Source organism: Amia ocellicauda, chromosome 3 (assembly GCF_036373705.1).
Source record: "Amia ocellicauda isolate fAmiCal2 chromosome 3, fAmiCal2.hap1, whole genome shotgun sequence".
Lineage (NCBI taxonomy): Eukaryota > Metazoa > Chordata > Actinopteri > Amiiformes > Amiidae > Amia > Amia ocellicauda.
Window position 1 is genome coordinate 2,709,860 of NC_089852.1, and position 24,459 is coordinate 2,734,318.

General features: G+C 43.4%; 1 protein-coding gene across 7 annotated transcripts in view; it reads left to right on the forward strand.

Annotated features, from left to right (window-relative positions):
• The window catches only part of erc2 (ELKS/RAB6-interacting/CAST family member 2), a 272,071-nt gene that overhangs the window by 25,403 nt on the left and 222,209 nt on the right, over window positions 1–24,459 (forward strand). For all 7 annotated transcript variants that reach the window (XM_066697715.1, XM_066697717.1, XM_066697716.1 and 4 more), the window contains exon 3: window positions 20,984–21,400. In XM_066697715.1, coding sequence (XP_066553812.1) covers window positions 20,984–21,400 — 417 coding nt within the window. The remainder of the gene's footprint in view (window positions 1–20,983; window positions 21,401–24,459) is intronic.

Here is a 24,459-nt window from a genome sequence, read left to right on the forward strand (position 1 = left end):
AATAAATTTCCACAAAACCTTAATTGGAGTAAAACAATCACCTGCACTGGCGTCCTGTTGAGTGACCGCACTGATGCTGAAGCTAACCTTGCTTAACTTTGTGGCTTTGGAAAAATGGGTGAAATGTAAATAATGAACCAATGGTAAGCAAACCAATTCTGAAGAGTTGACGTTCAGCTGGCGATTAATGTGCAAAGTCTTTGAGGAGTGTTTTGAAGGATGTTGGCGTTGGCGTGGAGCTTTCCGAGGCATTGACAGTATTTGTTGTTAATTCTGCGTCCTTTGCCAAGCTTTGATAGACTGGAGGTTAATCTGCAATCCATCTACCATTCAAATTAACAGTGTGCCGTTTGGATTCCTTTTGGAGGGAATAATTTTGAAACAGATTGAGAAAAAAGAAGCACCAGTTCATGTTTACTTCTCCATCACATCTTATATCCTCTCTTGCCACAGCCAGCACTAAATAGAGAGATTGTTTTCGGTCTTTCTACACGTGTCTCTCTTAATTAAATGACCTAGAATGCCATTTTCTCCACAAAGCGGTTGAGACATATTCAAGTTGTGTTTAGACTGAATGTTTATGCTGGACCGTGGCATTCACTCGCAGGTTGACACTGAAGGCCGAGGGGTGGCGTCGCTGGTACAGGACTGATGGAAGTGCTTCATACTTCGACCAGGCCGTTATTTTTATTTTATAAATAAGTATCGATAAATGCAACCGTTAATTCGGTGATCTAGTTGAAGATGCGGAGGGTTAGTGCTATTTGATAATGCACATAATCACTCTCAAGGCAGAGGCTCCTTAAGCCCAGGCATTACATCTCCAGGGCCTCGCAGTCGATATAAACTGTTTGAATAACAATGACTTATCACGGGCGTGCAGTAGCCCATTCGTGTTTGTCCGCCATATAAATTTATAGCCAATTATTCTACGTATTGAGAAAAAATAAAAATTCCAATATGTCACAGTTTCGCGCTTGTACTTAAGACCTCAAAACATAAAATAAAACTCAAGCAGAGTTATTAAGAAAACAGATGAATTACTTGTTTACCGTAACCCCTCCAATTTTTCAAGCATGTGACAATCTGTATTTAACTGTGGAAGAATAAATTACCTTTGCAACAGGGCTGGCTTCTCCCCGTATCGATCTCGCTCTCCGCATTCGCGACGAATGCGTCTAAAGAGAAGATGGTAGCTACATGACTCCCCTGTCGGCCGGTTCTGCAGCTTTTCCAACAACGACAAAAAAATAAATAATTGGGGGGTCGTAGCTGGAATCCCATTCGTCCATTTTACCTTCCACTTTCTCGGTGGTGGATGGAGTTGCATTTTACTGTCCGTCACCAGTATTGGACTATTGTATTTATAATGTTGTTATTTGTACTGAACATCAATTATTATTAAGGACACACTGCGGATATGTGGGGTCTGGTTCAGACACCTCCCTTTAAACATGCAAACGAGAGACACTGTGCTGGTGAAAAGACAGGATGGTATTGTTGTAAAGAGAAATAAAAGCACAGAGAACTCAACTCTCCAGCGTCCAGAAAATACTGAACCACATGAATGAGGATGTTTTACGAGAGTGATTCACAGTGTAAATGTGTTCACTGTAATCTTTATGTATAAAAATAAAAACCAAGCCTTTTCAGCTGTTGCACATGGTATAAAAGGTCCTGTAAAGGGGGGATTGACGGGGGAAAATGTTACTCTATATCTGGGAAATAGTTGAACATCTGACTGGCCTGTCTTCCATTTTGTTGTGTAAATGTACACTATTAGACAGACGAAACTGAGACCCTTTAATGATTGATTTTTTTTATAATGAAGTCACTACCAAGAATAAGTAACCACATGTAACATTTGTATTAATACAATATAAGCCACATCAATAAAAAATAAGATCTAATTAAAGTTTTTGACTACCAGTATAATTTCTAATGGGATTCCAGCGAAATGTCTTATTTTAGCCAGTTTGGGAAGTCTCTTGGCCCCAGGGTGAGCTGATGTGGCTCTTGTTTGTGCACGCCTCTGCAGCTGTTAATGGTTGTCCTGTTTCAGCCTTTAATTATGAAGCCGATGATGGAGATAAGGGCGGCCGTGATTGTTGTGCTTTTTCAGGCCTGTTTGCTTATTCCCCTGAAGATAAGCCCTTAGCGTGTAAGGTCTAATTCAGTACGGTCATGTGACATGCCATCCTCTGGAAACATCCGTGTTTGGAGCACGGATTCTAGTTTCCTGAAAGGGAAGCTTTCTCCGGACAAGCCCATTCAAGGAGATTCACCGATCTACTTCCCTAAAATGTGAGGCACTGTAGCAGACGTAGTAATAGCTAATAGACTTTTAGGGCGGTTTCTGCAATAAACTCACAGAATGTGTTCTACCAAAAGATGTAACGCACCAATTGCAACAACAGTTTTAAAGAAGAGGCTTTATTATCTTGATCATCAAAAAGCATGTGGTCTGGTCTGGATATTCGCAGGAAATCACACCTTCGCCTTGTATACAACGCACATATCCAAACACAGAAACCGTACAGTTACACATGCCGCCTGCCTCCGAAGGTCAACCTCTGAAGGGTAATTCATGAAGCAGAATGTGACTCCCTCCGTCTCTCTGTGCAGCTACACCCTATGCCGGTTTGAATTCAACTAGATGTTCTCAACAGATGTTTGGCAGAAACCAACACTCTTCCAAAGAGTTCTGTCAAGTGAATGAATGACAAACAGCCTTGAGTCGGTCTGGTGAGGGGTCTTGGATGTGAGGTTTTATTATTGCGAGGGTCTACAGTGTGCGAGGAACAGTAAGGGATTGTGGACCTGATGCCGTAGCGGGTGTCCAGCTCCAGGGTGAAGGAATACTCCCCTGACAGAACAAGAACACTCATTCATCACAACTAGAACTGTACTGTGTGTCTGGGCTTAAAAAAAAACACCAAACTGTATTTTATTTGTTCTCACGATCACAATGTTCTGTGGTCGGCCGCGATTCTTGTTTTGAGACTCAGCTCTTCTGACACAGTTTGCTGGAATCTGAAGTCTGCTGAGTAAGGTATTAGCGAATGTCTGAATGAATTCCAGATAGAGCTAATGAAAGAAAATAAAAGAGGGAGGAAATTGTGCTGCCGGCAACCTCTCCCAGTCTCTGCCCCACTCTCTCTACAACGCTTTCTCGGCTTGCCGTTGCTCGGAAGTAAAATGGTTTGCATCAATTTGACAGCTTTGATTTTACAAATGTAACTGCAGCTATTTTTTTTTACTTCCCGAGCGACCGTTTCTGTTAAACTTTGCTGAACTTTAAGATGCAGTGTATAGGAGCTCAGGAGACGGGAAGCGATTTGTGTTTACGACGCTAAAAATGCGGTTTTATTTATTTATTTTTCAGTGTGTCAGTGGCTTGTCCTCTTACTAACTAACATTATAGACCCCATCCAACGCGTAAAGTGCCTCAAATGTTTCTGTACCGTAGAAAATGCAGAACTTCTTCATTCAGGAAGAAATTGATGATTTCTGGGGTCCTGAAAAATGAAAATAATTGTTTTACAGACAAAGAGAAAGAGAGAAAATCTGTACCATTTGTTTGGTACACAATTTCAAAAACATTTCTCTTAGCAATGAATACTGTCTTGTTTACAACTGAGAAACCCAGGGAAGGTGATGGGAATAATTGTTGGCTGACATCACCTCTGGATCCACTTGACCCAATGCGGTCTGCAGTTCAGAACAGGGCTCGTTAGAAAAACAGCTTATCGAAACACAACGGCAGTACAGTTACGTGCCGAGAGCAGCCAGGTTCCGATAATTTTTTTACCTCATGATTGCACACAATTATGGAGTTTCGTATGTGACGGCGAATGACTGACAAATCTCAAACGGATTAGTTGAAATTCTCAGCGTGTTATTTTCTAAACTACCTGTTCAGACACTGACATGATGCTCTCCTGAACTTCAAGTGCTTACACCTCTCGGTAAAGAGACTGAACCAAGTCGCCAGCTTGTATTTTTTATAAATATTTGATGTGGATAAACTATAAGTAATGCATTTTTATTACCTCAGGTGTTTAGGGTATAGTGCAGCTGTGCGTTGATTCATAACGCTTATAGAGGACAGCTAGTAAAAATGATAAAAAAACAAAGCTCATCTCACAAACGATATCCGAGGTAGAACACGTTCCCAATAGATATACAGACGGGTGACAAATTAAAGGAAAAAACAACATGTTGTGTCTCAGTAAGGTTTTTCATATGGGTCGTTTTGAATCTTGTGTTACAGATACAACCCACCTTTCCCCAGATCATCAGTCGGAGTTCATTTGTTTTGTAATCCTAACTGTAATTTCCAAAACACTTAGTTATAGGTTTCTTTATGATAGGGTTGGGGTTATACCTAAAACATGCATAGGCTTCAAAAGGTCCCCTTTAAATTGATCAACCAGCCAGGAGACGGATATACAGATGTGTGACAAATGATAGGAAAAACCAACATGCAGTGTTTCAGTAAGGTGTTGGGCACCACTGGACTCTACTGGAGGGATGAACACCATTCTTCCAAAAGATATTCCCTCATTTGGGGTTTTGATGATGGTGGTGGAGAGCGCTGTCTAACATGTCGGTCCAGAATCTCCCATAGTTGTTCAACTGGGATGAGATCTGGTGACTGCGAAGGCCATAGCGTATGATTCACATCATTTTCATACCCTGTTTCACAGTCAATTAGATCCTCTCCTCTTGCCATCTTGATCCAAAATCGAGGTCAGCTGGGCCTGCTCAGCATTTTTATACATGCCACAGAGCATGATAGGATGTTAATTGCTTAATTGTATCATGCAGTACAACAGTTTGGAGGCATCTGCATTCGTTATGTTCCTCCACTCATTTATTCAGGTTTTTCCTTTAATTTGTCACCTGTCTGTATATATCTTTCTCACATACTCACAAACCGTATAGTCAAGACAATTGTGGTTTGGTTTGAACCTGAACAAATAAAAATGACTCCCTAACTAATCTGTATGAACTCAACATCAAATTCTGTTCTGATGAGATTGACCTTCACCTTTTAGTCACCATATACACTCACCTAAAGGATTATTAGGAACACCATACTAATACTGTGTTTGACCCCCTTTCGCCTTCAGAACTGCCTTAATTCTACGTGGCATTGATTCAACAAGGTGCTGAAAGCATTCTTTAGAAATGTTGGCCCATATTGATAGGATAGCATCTTGCAGTTGATGGAGATTTGTGGGATGCACATCCAGGGCACGAAGCTCCCGTTCCACCACATCCCAAAGATGCTCTATTGGGTTGAGATCTGGTGACTGTGGGGGCCAGTTTAGTACAGTGAACTCATTGTCATGTTCAAGAAACCAATTTGAAATGATTCGACCTTTGTGACATGGTGCATTATCCTGCTGGAAGTAGCCATCAGAGGATGGGTACATGGTGGTCATAAAGGGATGGACATGGTCAGAAACAATGCTCAGGTAGGCCGTGGCATTTAAACGATGCCCAATTGGCACTAAGGGGCCTAAAGTGTGCCAAGAAAACATCCCCCACACCATTACACCACCACCACCAGCCTGCACAGTGGTAACAAGGCATGATGGATCCATGTTCTCATTCTGTTTACGCCAAATTCTGACTCTACCATCTGAATGTCTCAACAGAAATCGAGACTCATCAGACCAGGCAACATTTTTCCAGTCTTCAACTGTCCAATTTTGGTGAGCTTGTGCAAATTGTAGCCTCTTTTTCCTATTTGTAGTGGAGATGAGTGGTACCCGGTGGGGTCTTCTGCTGTTGTAGCCCATCCGCCTCAAGGTTGTACGTGTTGTGGCTTCACAAATGCTTTGCTGCATACCTCGGTTGTAACGAGTGGTTATTTCAGTCAAAGTTGCTCTTCTATCAGCTTGAATCAGTCGGCCCATTCTCCTCTGACCTCTAGCATCAACAAGGCATTTTCGCCCACAGGACTGCCGCATACTGGATGTTTTTCCCTTTTCACACCATTCTTTGTAAACCCTAGAAATGGTTGTGCGTGAAAATCCCAGTAACTGAGCAGATTGTGAAATACTCAGACCGGCCCGTCTAGCACCAACAACCATGCCACGCTCAAAATTGCTTAAATCACCTTTCTTTCCCATTCAGACATTCAGTTTGGAGTTCAGGAGATTGTCTTGACCAGGACCACACCCCTAAATGCATTGAAGCAACTGCCATGTGATTGGTTGGTTAGATAATTGCATTAATGAGAAATTGAACAGGTGTTCCTGATAATCCTTTAGGTGAGTGTATATACAGGAAAATAAAACACCTAATATGAATTAAACCTAAACTGAGGAATTTATATTGAAATGTCACCTTCTACTTCATAGTGAAAAGACAAGTCGTATCGTGTGGTTCTCCGCCATCTGTTGTACGGCGCGGTGGCGAGCGGGAGAGGACAGTGACTGGTATGACGGCTCTATTACCCAGTGTACCCTGGCCGTCACCGACCGCCCCTCTCTCAGGTTAAGACAATTTCACGCCCGTCCTTCCTCATAAAGCCCCTCAAAGCACAAACACGCTCTCTTTGTAATTTGCTCACCTTGGGTTTCCACCGCAGCGTCTATAAATGGCTTCAAACTGGAAAACCGTGACTGTGAGAAGGAAGCCCGTCTCCGGAGACGACGGCAGCCCGACGCAGACTTGATAATGTCAACAAGATAGCTTAGAAACAAGTGACATTTCCCGTCTTTTTAGGACTGAATATATTAATTGGAATCGGAACACAAACCAACGGAAGCCATGAATAATTTAACCCCCTGTGTTCCCACTGTATCTTTATATATATTTATATATTGTAGAAAACTCTGATTATTTGATCTCATGAAAATATTTTTGGCCACCAATGATATTGATGAAATGTACGGCAAGCATTAGACGTTTATTTACGTATCTATTACTATTCAAGGACGCAGATTTGTATTTCTTGGTGAAATGGTGTGCGCAGGACTGTGCTGTTCGACACATATATATATATATATATATATATATATATACACACAAAGAGGATTATTGTGTCCGCAATGTATGGAGTCGGTAATAATCCCCTTGGCTTAATTTGTTTGAGTTTTAATGGGAAGTTATTACAAGCGTTGACCTCTGCAAAGACCCCCTTTAATATCCCAGGCTTAAGAAGTGTACAGACATCTCACAGCAACTTGGTATCACAATGTATTTACTATGAAGTATTTTAAAGACCTGTGTTTTTTCTTAATGTGCGTAATATTATAATATATTTACCCTCAGATGTGTCCCTACTGACTGACCCAAAATAAGTTTGAAATCTACAGGAACTGGTGGTGGTTTAAAAGCCTGCAGGCTACGGGATAGATAGGAGGAAGGTGGGAGTGTTGTTCGATCCAGTTTGTGGCCCTCGACTGCGCCCGACACCAGAGGAGTGACCCGCTTTCTCACACATCCTCATTCCTGTCACCTCGAGTGGGTGAGCATCGGAGCCGAGCTTTCCGAACACCAGGTTTTATTTTAGTTCGTTTCCACACCTCCTCCCCCTCCTGCGAAAAATCACCACCGATCAGCCAAAGCGGTCTGTGCGCACAGTACATTTCGGTCGAGTTTAAGTATCATCTATAAAACTGTTACGAACTTGTTGAGCTCATCTGTTCCCACACAGTGCGAAAGAGCTGTCGCGAAAGAGTGTCTTTGTGGAGCCGCTGCGAATCTCTGACTTTAATTGAGTGAAAAGGACTCTGTGTGATTTATAATCAGGCATCTATCTTACATAACATCTCTGTCGTTCTCTGAGCAGTCGGTTGGCTCGTAAAACCACAGGCTGGCACTCTGCCCAGGACTGTCTACCCGTGGGCCGCCCTTGAGGTCAGTTTTCAGCGGCGTTGGCGGAAGCGAATTGTACGTTGTGGAATCTTGGGTGCTCTTCATCGCACGGTTTTATTATTTCCTGATTGCCCCATTTTTTGGATGTAAAAAGGTGATCAGAGGATTGTGTAACCATGAATTTTCTTTTCTTTTCGTGGCAGTCTTTATTTATCACTTGAGGCCAGGGTGGAAGACGTGATACTGAAATCAAAGCGGAAGTACCTTCACCGCAAGCAAGGAGGTTTTAAGACGATGACAAATGAATTTGGTCCTCATTATGGGGAGTCCTCCTCAGATCTGACTCCTGGATATTATTTTCTTTTTGTGGTGATTTTTCCCACCCAAGTGTGCTGATGGACATGCGCGTATTGTTGTTATGTAACATCTGTTCATCTGATCTTTATCGTCTTTAAAGGTGTGTCTAGATCATACAGAGAGTCGTCACAATCTGACAATTTGACAATTTGGGAACATTCCAAAACAGACTGGATAGGATCCTTGGATCACTTAGTTATTAATGGACACCAAACGAGCACGATGGGGCGAATGGCCTCCTCTCGATTGGACGCTTTCTTATGTTCTTATGTTCTAGTATATCTACTCCTTCAGGTGTGAGTGTGTGTGTGCGTCTTCGCCCACTCACTTTGAAGGCAAGCCTTCTGGTCACAGCAAGGTGTGTCAGTGCGCTGTGTGGGTGCAGTCGTCCTGGCCTCCAGAAAGGATGTGTGCCAGCAAAAACACCTGCCTCTGGTCTCTGGCTGGCGGCTCACGGTGTGGGGGTTGCAGTATCTGCACCCTGCCTGCGGGTTTATTGACATCCCGGTACTGCATCTCTGATGGTGTGTTAAGATAAGATGTGGATTGAAGATGATACTCCCTTGTCAACAGTGTCCATCTTCAAGAAGTGGGTTTGAACTTGTGGCTATATATAATTGTTCTTTCCGGAGCCTTTAAATATTTTAAATTGGATACAAGAGTGAGACACATAAGGGACAGTTCCCTGGTTGAAGTATTTTGTTTCTTTACCGTCAGTATGTATAGTACTATTCGTTTAACTTTTTGTTTTCTTGTGCATTTTCCACCATAAAGCAAAACCTACAAATGCATTTGATATTCCATAAGCTGGATATTATGGATCCCCTGTCATTAAACTTGAAGCAGAATGAGTTTCTGCTGGAGGAACATTACATGCTTCATGAAGAACTTCTGATGACAGCATGGCCTCGGTCTTAATTTGCCAATCGTTATTAAGCATGGTTTCAATGCCCGCGGTCCTGTATGCGACAGATGTTCTGTGAAGAGACATTTCATCCCTGCGTTGGCCAGCAGTTCTCTGTAAATATTTTGCAGCCCTCACTGGCATTGCTGTTTTCTTTTCGGAAGTCGGATTCATTGGCCTTTTATAGTTGTGTATCTTATATTGGCAGGGAGGATGCGCTAACTAGCATCTCCCGAATCTCAATCCCGCGGGAACCCTCTTGCACAGAAGGCTTGAATACAGTGAGAATGAAATCAAAATCAAAAGCACATTAAATTCCACGGCTGTGCGTTTTCCAGGCAGCCTAGTTTTCTTTTTCCTCCCCCCCTCCCTTCAGATCTGTGCCAGATGACTGCGTCTGGGTGTTTTATATGCGGAGAGACAATGAGTTAATTGCAGCTTCCCAGTATTTCCCACTGGTGGCTTAAACTGGGAAGTGTCGGTAAAGAAAACGGAGCCTGCATGGGTCGGGATGCTGGGGCTCTCCTGTACGTACGCCCTCGCTCGGACAGCTGGACTGGGTGGCCAGACCGATGGTCTTCCCCAGTAGCCACTTCTGGGATCAGATTTAGCGGAGATAGAGACGCAGGCGGTGTGTGGAGAGATTTAACCCCCTGTGAATGCTTGGGCGTGTGCCTCTGCTTCTTCCACTGTTCTGTGTATGCGCTCTGACCTCTCGCTGAGATTGTTACGTAAAGCTGGAGCGAGTGTGTGTTGTGTGATAAAGCGCAGAAGCCAACGCGGGGTCTCCCTGGTGGGCCTTCCTCCCGTCCGTTAAGTACAGGGAAAGAAATGTAATCTTTCCTGGCATTTTGATAAACTACTTGCGTCCACATGAGGAACGAATAAGGATTTTGTGACGCATGCAATTAGGGTCTTTTTGAGGAACTTTAGACAGGCTTCACGGAGAGGAAATGTAGATTTGATTTTTGGCAGCAGCACATATACAGTAGCTTCTGTTGTATTCTTTAAAAAAAGGCATACAGATAGATTTGATGATTGCTGGAATCGTGACATGATGCTGGCCTCAGTGACCTCGCCTGCCTGCACAGGTTTGAGTCCGCCCCTCCCTGGTCGTCTCTTGACCCCGTTTCTGTGTTTTACGGCTTCCTTTTTTCCGTCGCCGCTGGGGTGCTGAGCCGAGCGGCGCCCACCGGCTCCAGCTGTGCGTGGAAACCTCGGGAGAGCGGCACTGACATCTCGATGATTGCGAGGCGGCTCTTGATGGATTGACTTGCCCATGTGTGTGCAGCAGTTCCCGGCGCCGTTGACTCGGGCTCTTAAGAATCTCGATCGGTGGATTAGTTCGGTGCCCGTAAACTGGCCGTCTCCGTCTGTGGGAGAATGACTCTGGGGGGGACATATCTTAGCGGCCGAAGCTGTTCAATTGTTTATGTGAATGCACGATTGCACAGAATTAAGATGGGTGCCCATAGATTCTTTTATAATGCAGTCAGATGAGCACAAAGTCACGTACTGTAAAAACAGCTGCTTTGAAAGAGCAGGATTGCTTGTGTGCCAAATCACTGCAGCTCCTGTTTGTGGTCTTTTTCTCGGAGGACTGGGTAGAGAAGACCACTCAGGTGAAATCTTGAAATCATGTTGTTCCCAAACTCCTTCTTCACACATTTCCATCTTTAAAACAGTTCTACCTCGAGGTAGTTATGTTTTGAATAATACAAATAAGAATAAGAGTAGACATGGAAAAAAAAACAAAAAAAACAGCAAAGGCAAATTAAATTTCAACTTTTTCCCCGTTTTCTTTTCTCCTCTTCTCTTCAGCACAACCCCTGTCAGTGATTCCTTTGCTTCTTTGAAGGAGATGTATTGCCATCTAGTGGGGGATGTTAGATCCTTCAGCAGGACAGGATTACAGTTCTAATGATAGTCTGATGATGAAGGAGCTCCCTTTATAATAATCCGAAAGTAAAGGCATCCGTTTCCCCATCGTAGTGAGTGGTGGGTTCCCCCCAATGTGCAATATTATTCATATTCCAGGAGGAAGCGGCAGTCTTGAGCTGAGAAAATGATGAATGTTTGGTAGGCCCCGAATCACGAGAGGCTAGTTTTGAATGGCCAAGCCTCCCGGGCCGACCACATCTGTGGAAATGACGGCTTGCCAATCTGAACGTGTCGTTCTGGGAATACAGAATGGAGAACTCTATTCAACCAGCGTATTTAAAGCACGTCATGTTTTTCTTGTCCTTCATTGAGTTGAAGCTTGATAGAAACTCACATTTAGGGGTTAACAGAGTAAAGAGGGACAGGTTGTCTTCCAGGGAGAGCTGAGGAGATCCTTGGTTGTAAATTGTATCGGACGATGGCACTTGCATTTGGGGAATATAATTAACGCCTGTAGCGGACTCTAAACACCTCTCACATCTATCTAGAGTAATTGCCATCGACGCATTGTTGGCTTTCCTAGCAGCTGCAGCTACAGGGACATGTGCTGGCAAACCTCGGCAGCAGAGAGCTTGAAACGATGGGCCGGTGAAGTGTGACTGTTATAGGAGGACAAAGGACACACACACAAGCATTTGGGTGGGAATGCATTTTCTTTGGCGCTGTTAATTTCGTCTATATAACAATTTGCCTTACTTTATCGTGACATCATTACATCTGGAGTCCAAGCCAGGCTGGCATTCGGATCCCCCTGTAATCGAGACACTGGAAAGTCTGTGGTGGGATTAGAACGCATCCGAGAGGAGACCCGGCCCGAGCCATGATGTTTTCATATCCTCCCCAGAGTCATTTTCAATCTCTTCTGTAATAACCATTAGTGCCATACAGGGGAAAAAACTGCAACCTCTCCAGTGTGTCTTGTAGCGGTTCGAGGCGGGAACACTGCAGCAGAGAGAGACTCTTTCAGTTTATCCTTTTTAACAGGTTGGAAACGTCAGTTACAGATTAAAGACTGAAGTGACTCGGTTCTTTGTGTTTGCAAAATAAAAGGGATCTTCTTTAGTCGCCGTAATGATGCCGTCTTTTATTTGTACAGTCTGAGCTCTTGTGACCCTTGCCCGTTTATTTGAGAGTGAAATGACGTGACGAGGACCGTGGGACGGGGGGTTGGGACTGGGGAGCGCTAGGCCTCCATTTTCCTGTCAGCTCTGCCGTCGACTCCCGCCCCATCACACCTCAGAGCCAGAGCTGTCTGTCCTCCTGTCTGTGAAGAAACGCTGCGTCCCGCTCCTGAGCTTTGAGTTTGCTAGGAGAAATGCTTTCTCTTCCTGCCCGTAGCTCGGTCTGTTTAAGAAAACGTAAAGCTCCGCTAATGCTGCGACGATTGTTAGTATTTTTGATTAGTTTCCCTGTGCAGCTGCAAATACAGACACTGGCTACCTGGGAAGGGATGTCTTTTAGAGAAAGTTATGGGAGCCTGTGATGGGAGCTAGGCCGCCATCCAGTCCTTGGAAACGGTCCTGGAGCCATTGTTAATGGAGACTTTGATTAATGCTGAGGCCAAATGGAAATTATGGCTAAGCAGCGACTGCGCTGTCGTGCCGGTGGAACAAAGCGGGGGGACTCTGGCACTGTCCAATATGAGTATTAGCGAGTGAAAAATAAAGGCTGTCACAGCAGTTTTATTATCCCGTGCCATTATAGCTCTCCTTAAATCGAACGCTATAAGTCCTGGCTTCTCAGTCCGCTCTTACACCCTCACAGAGAATAATCTGTACATGAAGCAAACAGACTTTGAGAAGAGCTCTATTAATGTGCACTGAAGATAAACCGAAAAGAGAGAAAGTATCAGATGCGTTTTATTTGTTCAGATTCTTTTCTCGAAGGACCAGGCCTCTCAGACGTTCCAGGTTCGGGTTTAATGTTAATTAAAACCTGACGCTGATTAAAAGTAGTGCATTGAATACTTTGTGTACGCTCCTTAAGTAAAGGGTTGGGCCTGAGTGATTTATGCGCTGGCGTTCGAAGTCCGGTGACTGATGGTTATTGGTTAAAAGCACTCTGAGAAATGAATCATCGATTTTATGAAGAAATTCTTTTAGTCTAAACCCAGATTTATGGGTATAAACGCATACAATTATTTGTGCTATTCATTCTCGTCCCATCCGCTGATGCTTCATATTTTCAAAATTAATAACCGACAAAGGGCAGAGCGATCACAGTCATTATCAGGTGTTCCAGAATGACTAATTCTTCTTTCAACAAAAATAGCCCGTTGTGAATTATGAATTGTGAATTATTAATACTACATGAAAGCTCAGTGTGAAACTTTTTACCCAATCAATTAAAGGTTTTTAGAAGCTGTTTAAATCAATTTCCTGTTCCTGAGACCAATTAAGAGTTTCAAACACTCTGTGTAGCAGTTTCTGATGCACAGGTATTGCTTTTTATTATTGACTGAAAGGAACGGTTTTTCATATGGGTCGTTTTGAAACTTGTGTTACAGATACAACCCACCTTTCCCCAGAACATCAGTCGGTGTTCATTTGTTTTGTAAGCCTAACTGTAATTTCCAAAACACTTAGTTATGGGTTTCTTTATGATAGGGTTGGGGTTATATCTAAAACATGCATAGGCTTCAAAAGGTCCCCTTTAAATTGGTCAACCAGCCAGGAGACGGATATACAGATGTGTGACAAATAAAAGGAAAAACCAACATGCAGTGTTTCAGTAAGGTGTTGGGCACCACTGGACTCTACTGGAGGGATGAACACCATTCTTCCAAAAGATATTCCCTCATTTGGGGTTTTGATGATGGTGGTGGAGAGCGCTGTCAAACACATCTGTCCAGAATCTCCCATAGGTGTTCAACTGGGATGAGGTCTGGTGACTGCGAAGGCCATAGCGTACGATTCACATCATTTTCACATCACACCATTCAGTGACCCTCGTGCCCTGTGGATGGGCATTGTCATCCTGGAAGAGACCACTCCCATCAGGAGAGAAATGTGTCACCATAGGATAAAGGTGATCACTCAGAATAACTCTGTCATGATTTGCAGTGACCCTTCCCATAGGAACAAGTGGAGACAAGTGGACCCAAACCATGCCAGGAAAATGCCCCCCACAGCATAACAGAGCCTCTGGACCCCCTCACTGTAGGGGTCCAGCAGTCAGGCCTGTCCCGTTCTCTTGGTGTCCCACACATGCACTCGCCCACTTGTCCAGAACACGAGCCAGTTGAGCGTCTGTGTGACTGAAGCTCCTGCCATTCGTGCCCCAATAATGCCCCCTCTTTCAAAGTCACTTAGATCCTTTCCTCTTGCCATCTTGATCCAAAATCGAGGTCGACTGGGCCTGCTCAGCATTTTTATACATGCCACAGAGCATGATAGGATGTTAATTGCTTAATTGTATCACGCAGTACACCTATTTGGAGGCGTCTGCATTCTTTATGTTCCTCCACTCATTTATTCAGGCTTTTCCTTTAATTTGTCACCTGTCTGTTAGCGCTTTTCCACCGACAAGGAGCCGGTGCCTAATTTGGAACTATGTTTTGCTTTTCCACCACAAAAGAACTGGCTCGGTGCCGCGGAGCCGCTTTTTCTGGCATCAAAAACTTGCTGGTCTGCAACCTAAGAACCAGTGACGTCAGGACCCGGGGTGGGTTAAGACGTCTCCACAGAAAGTGATTTGCCGGAGTTCAGCCGCCATGTTTAAAATGCCAGCAGAGACGCTGCAGTGAGGAGAGATTTGATTAAAATTGAGCGAAATCGGCAGCGAACAGCGGTCTGTCAGAGACACTACAGTGACAATATGTCTCATAGGTCAATAACTAGTTAGTTGTTGTCAAATGGCAGCGCTGAGAGACGACTGAGCGCAGCTTCCGTGTCAGGACAGCCGTGTTACAGCGATATTATGATGATGATGAGACAATAATAATAATAATAATAATAATAATAATAATAATAATTATTATAATTATTATTATGTATTTGTTAGCAGACGCTCTTATCCAGGGCGACTTTCAGAACAAGAGCATTGCTGCGTGTCGGGCAACAGGGACAATGCAACAGTGATTTGTGACCATCATCCTAGACTTCATCAATAAGCACAATTTCCCATCAAACCATTAACATCACCTGAGATCATCTGACAGGTTATTGATCTGCCCACGACCCCCAATACCCCCAAAACAGCCCCATCCATAATCAGTAGACTAGCCTATAGTCATTGTGTTTTAAACAAGAATAAAAGTTAAAATACGCCACAAAATGAATGAAAATGTTTCCACTAATACAAAGTATATTCATAATGAACTGTGTGCGCGGTGACGAATGCATGTATTTTATTCAATACAGTAAAAGTGTCTGAAATAGCAAATCGGTGTAAATCCCTTAATGCATCAATACAAATAAAATGCTGAGTTATCTTAGCATATTCGTATAGCTGTATTTGCGTTTCTGCTTGTCTACATGTGATGTTGCGTTTTTTGTTTTGCTTTTCACAATGAGTTTGATTGGGATGTATAATAGGGTTTAAAGTCGCAGTCCTCGGTGTTTCTCTTCTACTCCGCGCTTGGGAACGCCCACCCCAGTGACGTCAGCGTTCGGTTCCAACACCGGTGGAAAAGCGCGCCGGTTCACTAAAGATCAGCTGGATCCCAGGCCGAGCAGCGGCACCATGTCGCTGGAAAAGCGCTATGTATGTCCGTCATTTTCCAGGTCTATAGGAGTTTTTGTTTTTCTCTCCTTCGTGCCTAATGGTTTATTTGTTTATTTATTTTATTTCTTTGTTTATTTTCAGTCTGTAAAGAGCGCTGTGGCCTGCGAAGGGCGCCATACTAAATTCAAATCAATTGGTTGGTTGATTGATTGATTGATTGATTTGATTGTGAACGTGGTCTTAATCTTAAGTGCCAAGAAGTTCAGACTGTATCGTATGAAAGGGTGGGAAGATAAGTTTGACCTTGCAGTTAGGCACAGGACGACACCAAGCACCGCGTAGCAGCCGACGCTGGCGCTGAAAGCCGTGTGTGCAGGCAGGCAGGCGACGTCTCTTCACCGGAGGAATGTCATGTGCGGTTATAAATCAAGACAAGGCTGAGTGATTATAACGTCCTGCATCGGGGGAACTCCTCAGTGCAACACTAAAACTGTTGTCCAGTTCCGCCACATGATTTGTTACGGCTGTTTGTCACAAGCCGCTTTTCCAGAAGCGCAAGGTATGCAGAGCTGGAGAAGCCGTCCCTTCAGCGGGGTTGGAGCGTCGTGGGCGCAGACGCTGCTTTGAGATGAAGATTGTGGAGGCTGGGCATCTGAGATTGAGATTGAGTTTGAGTTGGCTGGGCTGGAAAGTCTCCCCATGTTTCGTAGCTTTAATGTAGTCCAACTCACACTTTCCACTCCTGGATGATTATGTTGATGTTAGGGCTGGGCGATATGACTTCTCGATATTTTTAGAAGATTGGGCGATACACGATATATATCTCGATATTTCTTGTTTTTATCCAATCAAGCCACAAAATAAGACCAAAGACATTCAAACTACAAGTATTTCGTTAATCCTTCAATAAGCAAAACTAACAAATACTACATGCAGGCTGTCATGGTAAATATATGCAGAATGCAACATTACAGGGCAAGTGTTGTGTGATTACTATTACGTGTGTTATGTTGTTATGGGATATATATATATATATATATATATATGTGTGTGTGTGTGTGTGTATATACACTCACCTAAAGGATTATTAGGAACACCATACTAATACTGTGTTTGACCCCCTTTCGCCTTCAGAACTGCCTTAATTCTACGTGGCATTGATTCAACAAGGTGCTGAAAGCATTCTTTAGAAATGTTGGCCCATATTGATAGGATAGCATCTTGCAGTTGATGGAGATTTGTGGGATGCACATCCAGGGCACGAAGCTCCCGTTCCACCACATCCCAAAGATGCTCTATTGGGTTGAGATCTGGTGACTGTGGGGGCCAGTTTAGTACAGTGAACTCATTGTCATGTTCAAGAAACCAATTTGAAATGATTCGACCTTTGTGACATGGTGCATTATCCTGCTGGAAGTAGCCATCAGAGGATGGGTACATGGTGGTCATAAAGGGATGGACATGGTCAGAAACAATGCTCAGGTAGGCCGTGGCATTTAAACGATGCCCAATTGGCACTAAGGGGCCTAAAGTGTGCCAAGAAAACATCCCCCACACCATTACACCACCACCACCAGCCTGCACAGTGGTAACAAGGCATGATGGATCCATGTTCTCATTCTGTTTACGCCAAATTCGTATCTGAATACCATCTGAATGTCTCAACAGAAATCGAGACTCATCAGACCAGGCAACATTTTTCCAGTCTTCAACTGTCCAATTTTGGTGAGCTTGTGCAAATTGTAGCCTCTTTTTCCTATTTGTAGTGGAGATGAGTGGTACCCGGTGGGGTCTTCTGCTGTTGTAGCCCATCCGCCTCAAGGTTGTACGTGTTGTGGCTTCACAAATGCTTTGCTGCATACCTCGGTTGTAACGAGTGGTTATTTCAGTCAAAGTTGCTCTTCTATCAGCTTGAATCAGTCGGCCCATTCTCCTCTGACCTCTAGCATCAACAAGGCATTTTCGCCCACAGGACTGCCGCATACTGGATGTTTTTCCCTTTTCACACCATTCTTTGTAAACCCTAGAAATGGTTGTGCGTGAAAATCCCAGTAACTGAGCAGATTGTGAAATACTCAGAGCGGCCCGTCTGGCACCAACAACCATGCCACGCTCAAAATTGCTTAAATCACCTTTCTTTCCCATTCAGACATTCAGTTTGGAGTTCAGGAGATTGTCTTGACCAGGACCACACCCCTAAATGCATTGAAGCAACTGCCATGTGATTGGTTGGTTAGATAATTGCATTAATGAGAAATTGAACAGGTGTTCCAAATAATCCTTTAGGTGAGTGTATATATATATATATATATATATATGTTTAAAAATAGCTGGCGTTACAATAGTTTTAATAAATCTTAAATACGGGGTGCCTTATCCCAGGGATTTTATATAGAACAATTATCCGTATTATATTAGGATGGTACAGCAGCTCCCGTCTAAAAACAGTCCATATTCATCGATGTCTCAGAAATTATTTATTAGAGAAAAAGTGAACATCATAATGCTGACGCGTTTCGACTTCTCTTCCTCAGAGCACATCTATACACACACAGCATGATTTACTGTCACATAACAACAGTAACACAAGTAATAGTGATCACGCAACACATGCGGCGCTGTAAAAGGAATATATTCAATTATATTTAGCACAGCCGGGTTTATAGCGGCGCATTAACATCTGCTAGACAGACATTTCTCCTCTGACTGTCGCGTCTCGATTCTACTTACAAGTACAGCACGATGTTAATACAAAATAGTTATAATAATAATAATAATAATAATAATAATAATAATAATAATACAACTGTTGAACCACTTCACCATCTTAATAAAAAGAAAATTATACCTTCTGCATGTGTTTGCATTGCTTTCCAATTCATTAAAATGCAAACAAACGTTTATTAATTTTATATAAATTATATCAGTCTAAATTAGCGGGGGTGGGGGTGCTTGCAGATCGAGTTCAGCCCGGCGATGAGAGCGGGGCGGACCGTGTGCGCCTGCGCATTAAAGGATCTCTTGGTTGTGTGTTATTGTGCGTCAGGTCTCTCCTCCTGTCCGTCTGTGTTTCTGATGCTCATTTCTTGCCGCATCCGACACGTGTGGAAGAACCGGGAAGAACGCAAAGCGTCCTAATGACGAAAAATACTGCCGTAAAGAGTGCGATTTGCGACACTACGATATAAACGATATAGCATAATATGAAATATAGACGTTTTTCTATCGTCATACGATATATATCGTCATATCGCACAGCCCTAGTTGATGTCTTGGTTTAGTTTCGTGAGTTTTTCGGGTTTCTCAGGGTTATCTTTTCATCTCTGACATGTAATCGTTCTAGACATGGTCAAACCAGTGAATTGATTTACACTGACACCCCCACACTGACTCTGACTGCCGAGATACTCAATTTTCACCGTATCTACTGAACACTGTAGCAACTTGCCTGGTGCGCCATTTCCTTGCAATTAATTTTTTTATTTACTTACTTACTGGGCTGCCAATAAAACATCCGTCTGACATTTTACAAGGGTTTTCCTTCCAGAAATGATTTTCCTTGATTAAAAAAAGCAAATGTATGTTGTTGTTTTTTAATGTAAAAGATCAAAGAATTATGTGGGATTGTGCAAGAACAACAAAAGTATAAATGATAATGAAATATATATAAATGTGTTTTGTTACAGCACTGAGAACGACTGTATCAATGTCTTGATTGTGTATTGTCCTGCTGCACCGATTTGTGTGTTCAGTTATTATGCAGTTTCTCCAGATGTATCGCAGTGTATTGATACGTATTGATAGTCACAGGCTGCTGCGCTTTCCTTTGTGATACTGCTTTCTGTATTGATGGATCAAATGTTCTGCCTTTCTTCTGCTTCTTTTGTATTCTGATTTTTTTTCTGCTTGCTTCTTTGCTCTCACTTTATGTGATTTTGGTGCATTTTTTCATTTACCATGCTGTGCAGCCATTGGATGCGAGAAGAACCAAGGTTTGTCCTATGTTTGCAACCCCTGGGTGTGCGAAACATAACCCTGTTGTAGTGTGCCGTCGTCTTTGAGTTCAGAGATTGAAGTATTCTTTACCTCACACACAGCTGTTCTGTTGGGTACTTGGGTTGCACACCCTGCTACATTTTCACGGTCAAATGTGTTCCTCCATGCTGATATATCTACTGTCTGCACCACAGTTTTTAAAAACAACGTGTGAAAATATAAATACATGTATGAATCATTCTTTATATTGATATATTAATTTTGTATAAATCAGTGTTGTTCTTACATGCTTCAAAAACGACAGGGCTACAGTAAGGTATGTAAATAGTGCCAACACACACACTCTTTATCTCTCTCTCTCTCTCTCTGTCACACGCACACAGCACACACACTTCCTCGATGTGATTTAAAGCATTTTTCATTTCAAATACAGGAGGGTGTGCAAAATTGTGTTCGCAGCTATGCAGCAGACTGAGCCGAGTGGATTTGCTTATGAAACAATATTCACTTAATGCAAGTCAGAAATCGGATATTGTATTATTTCAAAATCTGCTCCCATGTCTCCTGGTGCTGTCTGAACACGTCTGACTAATGATTTCTCTCTTTCATATCGATAAAGGTTAATGTTAATCATACTCCTGCAGTTGTATGCAACGCACATGATTTTGAATCGATAAACCACGCCTTTGCTAGTGCTTTAGTGGATGCTAGTATAGCCACTAGCTGGCATTGCACATTTTGTTAATTAATTTAGTAATAAGGAAAAGAATACTTGGTCTGAGTTGTGTGTGTTGACAGAAAGTCTGCATGTCGTATTTGACCGTCTCCCTGTTGTCCGTACCTGTAATTTATCCCTATAGCTCTTCCAGTTCTCCAGGAATTTAGAAACCGCTCTTAATGACAGTGTGTAGCGTTGCCGTGTTATAATAGTTGTCTATTTTATCTGCATTAGAGCTGTTAATGTCAGAATTAGGCCGTGCATAGCCTTCCTGCTGACCGGAAAGAAAGCTCGGCAGTTGAAATGAATTATGGGTAACCTCATTGTGAACATTTTATGATGATAGCGCTTAAAAATAACGACACCGACACACGTGTCCAAGTCCACATCTGTAGACGACATTATGCACAAATTAATCTTTCTGACATCATCTCTGTGGTATCCTCAACGAAAACTGGGCTTCTGCCCGCCCTCTTGAAGCGCAGCTCAGATTTGAGACGGACTGGAATGGGTGGGGATGTGACGTGAGGCCGACGCTGACTAGACACCTCGTCTTCCCCCCACAGCACCTCCAGATGACCATCCAGGCCCTGCAGGATGAGCTGAGGACCCAGAGGGACCTCAACCACCTCCTGCAGCAGGAGAGCGGCAACCGCTCGGCCGAGCACTTCACCATCGAGTTGACGGAAGAGAACTTCCGGCGGCTGCAGGCGGAGCATGACCGCCAGGCCAAGGAGCTCTTCCTCCTGAGGAAGACCCTGGAGGAGATGGAGCTGCGCATTGAGACCCAGAAGCAGACGCTGAACGCCCGGGACGAGTCCATCAAGAAGCTGCTGGAGATGCTGCAGAGCAAGGGCTTGCCCTCCAAGGCCATGGAGGATGACAACGAGAGGCTCCGCAGGATGGCCGAGGCTGAGTCGCAGGTCAACCACCTGGAGGTCATCCTGGACCAGAAGGAGAAGGAGAATCTGCATCTCAGAGAGGTACGTGGCCGGCCAGTCGACGTATACTTACGTATATGCACACGTGTGCTTCAGTTATTCTTATTGTCATGATTGTGTATTGCTTATCTTGGACCAGGTGAGTGAGGTGAGGTGAGGTTAGACTCGGGGGTTGTTTTGATGTTTTCTCCAGATAAGCAGTCACGGGCTGGGATGGAGAGATGTGTTCATGATCGAAAAATAAGTAAAAAAGAAAAAGGAAATCCAATTAAGTAAGCAATTAACTCTATTTGAAGACGTGCTTCAGAAGGCCTCTGTCGTTGTTGCCCATTAAAACAACACTACTTGATTCGTTCTCACTCGATTACCGGAGAACTTGGGTTAAAGGGTGATCATCGGCCACCGAGCCAGAGCATATCGACCCGGCAGACTCCCGGACAGACGGCAGAATCGTCCATTCCCCAGCTCCCCAGTGCTACTTTGCCTCAACCCCCCCCCGGCCTGCTGCATAAATAAAATGTCCAAAAATAACCTCCCCCGATAAAGGGATTGTTTATTTTTACCGCACAAATCGTCTTAGCGTTTAATTTCTTACCTCTGTTGGGAGCACACATCTGGCTTATGGATTTAAGCCACTGATTTGGTCAGTGGTTTCCAAAGTCGGCATAAACTGCAGCGCCGCGATCCCCTCGGAACAGGACGGCCGTGAGTGATCGAGCCTAAATAAAGGGAGCTATTCAAGGTAGGCAGCCGAAACTGAATGTCCGTGCCGTGTCCATGCCGGGGGAACGCAGCTCGTACAGAAGCAAGCTGTGGTTTCTTCTAATTAATATTATTATTATCATGAGGAGAAAATGTTCTCAGCCAGGACAGCTGGAATACCATACGGTCGATGAGCCAAAGCAGGGACTGGGAATGTGTCTCCATCTTTTATTGGTCTCTACAGAGGCACAGGCGCATCGTTATCGGCACAAATTGGGTGGAGAACCTGTTGTCAGAGAGAGGGCTTGAAAGATAAACATGACAGAGAGAATCTCCGATGATTCCCCGAGACCCCGTGTCTGCTGACTCGCTCTCCAGCTGCAGGAAAAACAGAACTGAATAGACGGTGGGTATAGGTCGACCAATCAGTGTCTTTAAAAAAAAAATAGAAAGAAATAGGGATAACAGGACAGAAAATATTGCACCAATTCGTCCCGGTACTAATAACCATCATCATTAACCTCGGCTTGCAGGCGTAAAAATAAGCAGCTTTCAATTAAGAGGTGCTGTTCGCCATTAATTTAATTAGCTTTACAGGAAATGAACTGTGCCGTGTTCTATTCCTGCAGTCATTACTTTAGTTTAATTGCTGGCCTATTTATTTTCTTCCACAGAAGAGATTCGGGTCTTTACGATGGCAGGGTATCTTTTAACGATGGAAAGAGACATTTATTTTCACAGCAATCCCACTGGGTGATTAAACTTTCCCCCTCCTAATATTTTCCCCTGAATTACTTATTTGCAGAGCACGACAAAGGGACAGTGTGTGAAAGGGGATGATTGTGTTTTTAGAGTTGGCGTCCAAATGGCACTGTGTCCAGATCCCCACTAGATGGCAGTCAAGAGTTGTTGGTATATTTCTTTCTTTTTAAACAAAATTGATACATTTTAGTGAGAGTGCTTTATTAATACATTATTTTTGTATTAATGCTCAATCGTGAGGCTTGTCAGTTCTCATAGGATGTAGTCTAATATGACATCTTTGCTTACATCAGAAGCTTTGTTTATAGGGACTATATTACGTCTTTAGACCATTTTCGTATATTTTACAGTGATTATTTTTAAATGTAAGCATTATGTATGTGTAATACTCTTATTAAAAGGGAATAAAGCAAAATAATATAGTGCATTAGATTACTGGTGACAAATTCAGCCTGTGTGCCTTCATTTGAACACGGAGATAATTGGCATAAGAGGCATAAGTGTCCAATCGAGAGGAGCCCATTCGCCCCATCGTGCTCGTTTGGTGTCCATTAATAACTAAGTGATCAAGGATCCTATCCAGTCTGTTTTTGAATGTTCCCAAATTGTCTCTTCAGCCACATCGCTGGGGAGTTTGTTCAGATTGTGACGCCTCTCTGTGTGAAGAAGTGTCTCCTGTTTTCTGTCTTGAATGCCTTGAAGCCCAGTTTCCATTTGTGTCCCGGGTGCGTGTGTCCCTGCTGATCTGGAAAAGCTCCTCTGGTTTGATGTGGTCAATGCCTTTCATGATTTTGAAGACTTGAATCAAGTCCCCACATAGTCTCCTCTGTTCCAGGGTGAGAAGGTATGCTAAGACTGTCTGAAACTAGGAACACAACAAGATGGCTGCCTCTCACCTGTACTGTCCTGTGCCTGTCTATGGCAAACTTGTAAATCCTTCTATTTTAAGGATAAGTCGATTCCAAGTTAAAAATACCTTTAGTTAAGGATGAATGTTCCCATTGGTACCCTGAATAATGTAATAGGAAATATTAATGCTTTTTTCTAGTTCTCCCAGCGTGTTTTAATTGTTTTCCACGATATCTCTGCCTTCGGTAATTGTTTACAAAAGAAGAGAAGAGAAAAGCAGGCCTGTGTGGCGCTTTCTCCACTAGAGAGCACCAGACCATAACGAGAACGATACGGCTCCTTTTGATGTTTTGCTGACTCGCCCAGAGAAGATGGGATCGCCCACGGTTGAGGCCCAGTTCAGCGAGGGTTCATTAGACCAATATCGGTCTGAGGGAACAGATGAAAAAGGGGCGACCATGAGTCAAGTGCGGAACGGAAGTGTATTTTATGTTTTGTAACATGTGAGCCGGGTGTTTTAGTTTCGGTTTCCTCTCCTGAGGTACAGGAGGTCCGTAAAAGAAAAGGTTATTTTTTTGTTTAGTTTTGTAATCCCTTTGATCACCTTGTGTGCCCGGAGATATGAGAGCAGTTGTGTAGTGTCGAGCTCTCAGGGAACTTGTGAGGCAATAACGTTTTACTGGTTGTGTTTTGTTTTGTAGCAAATAACCTTGCGGTCCACGTTGATATTGGAATATATGTCTTATTAATCACCGTGTCGGCTGCCATGAATCTTTTCCATGTGTTCC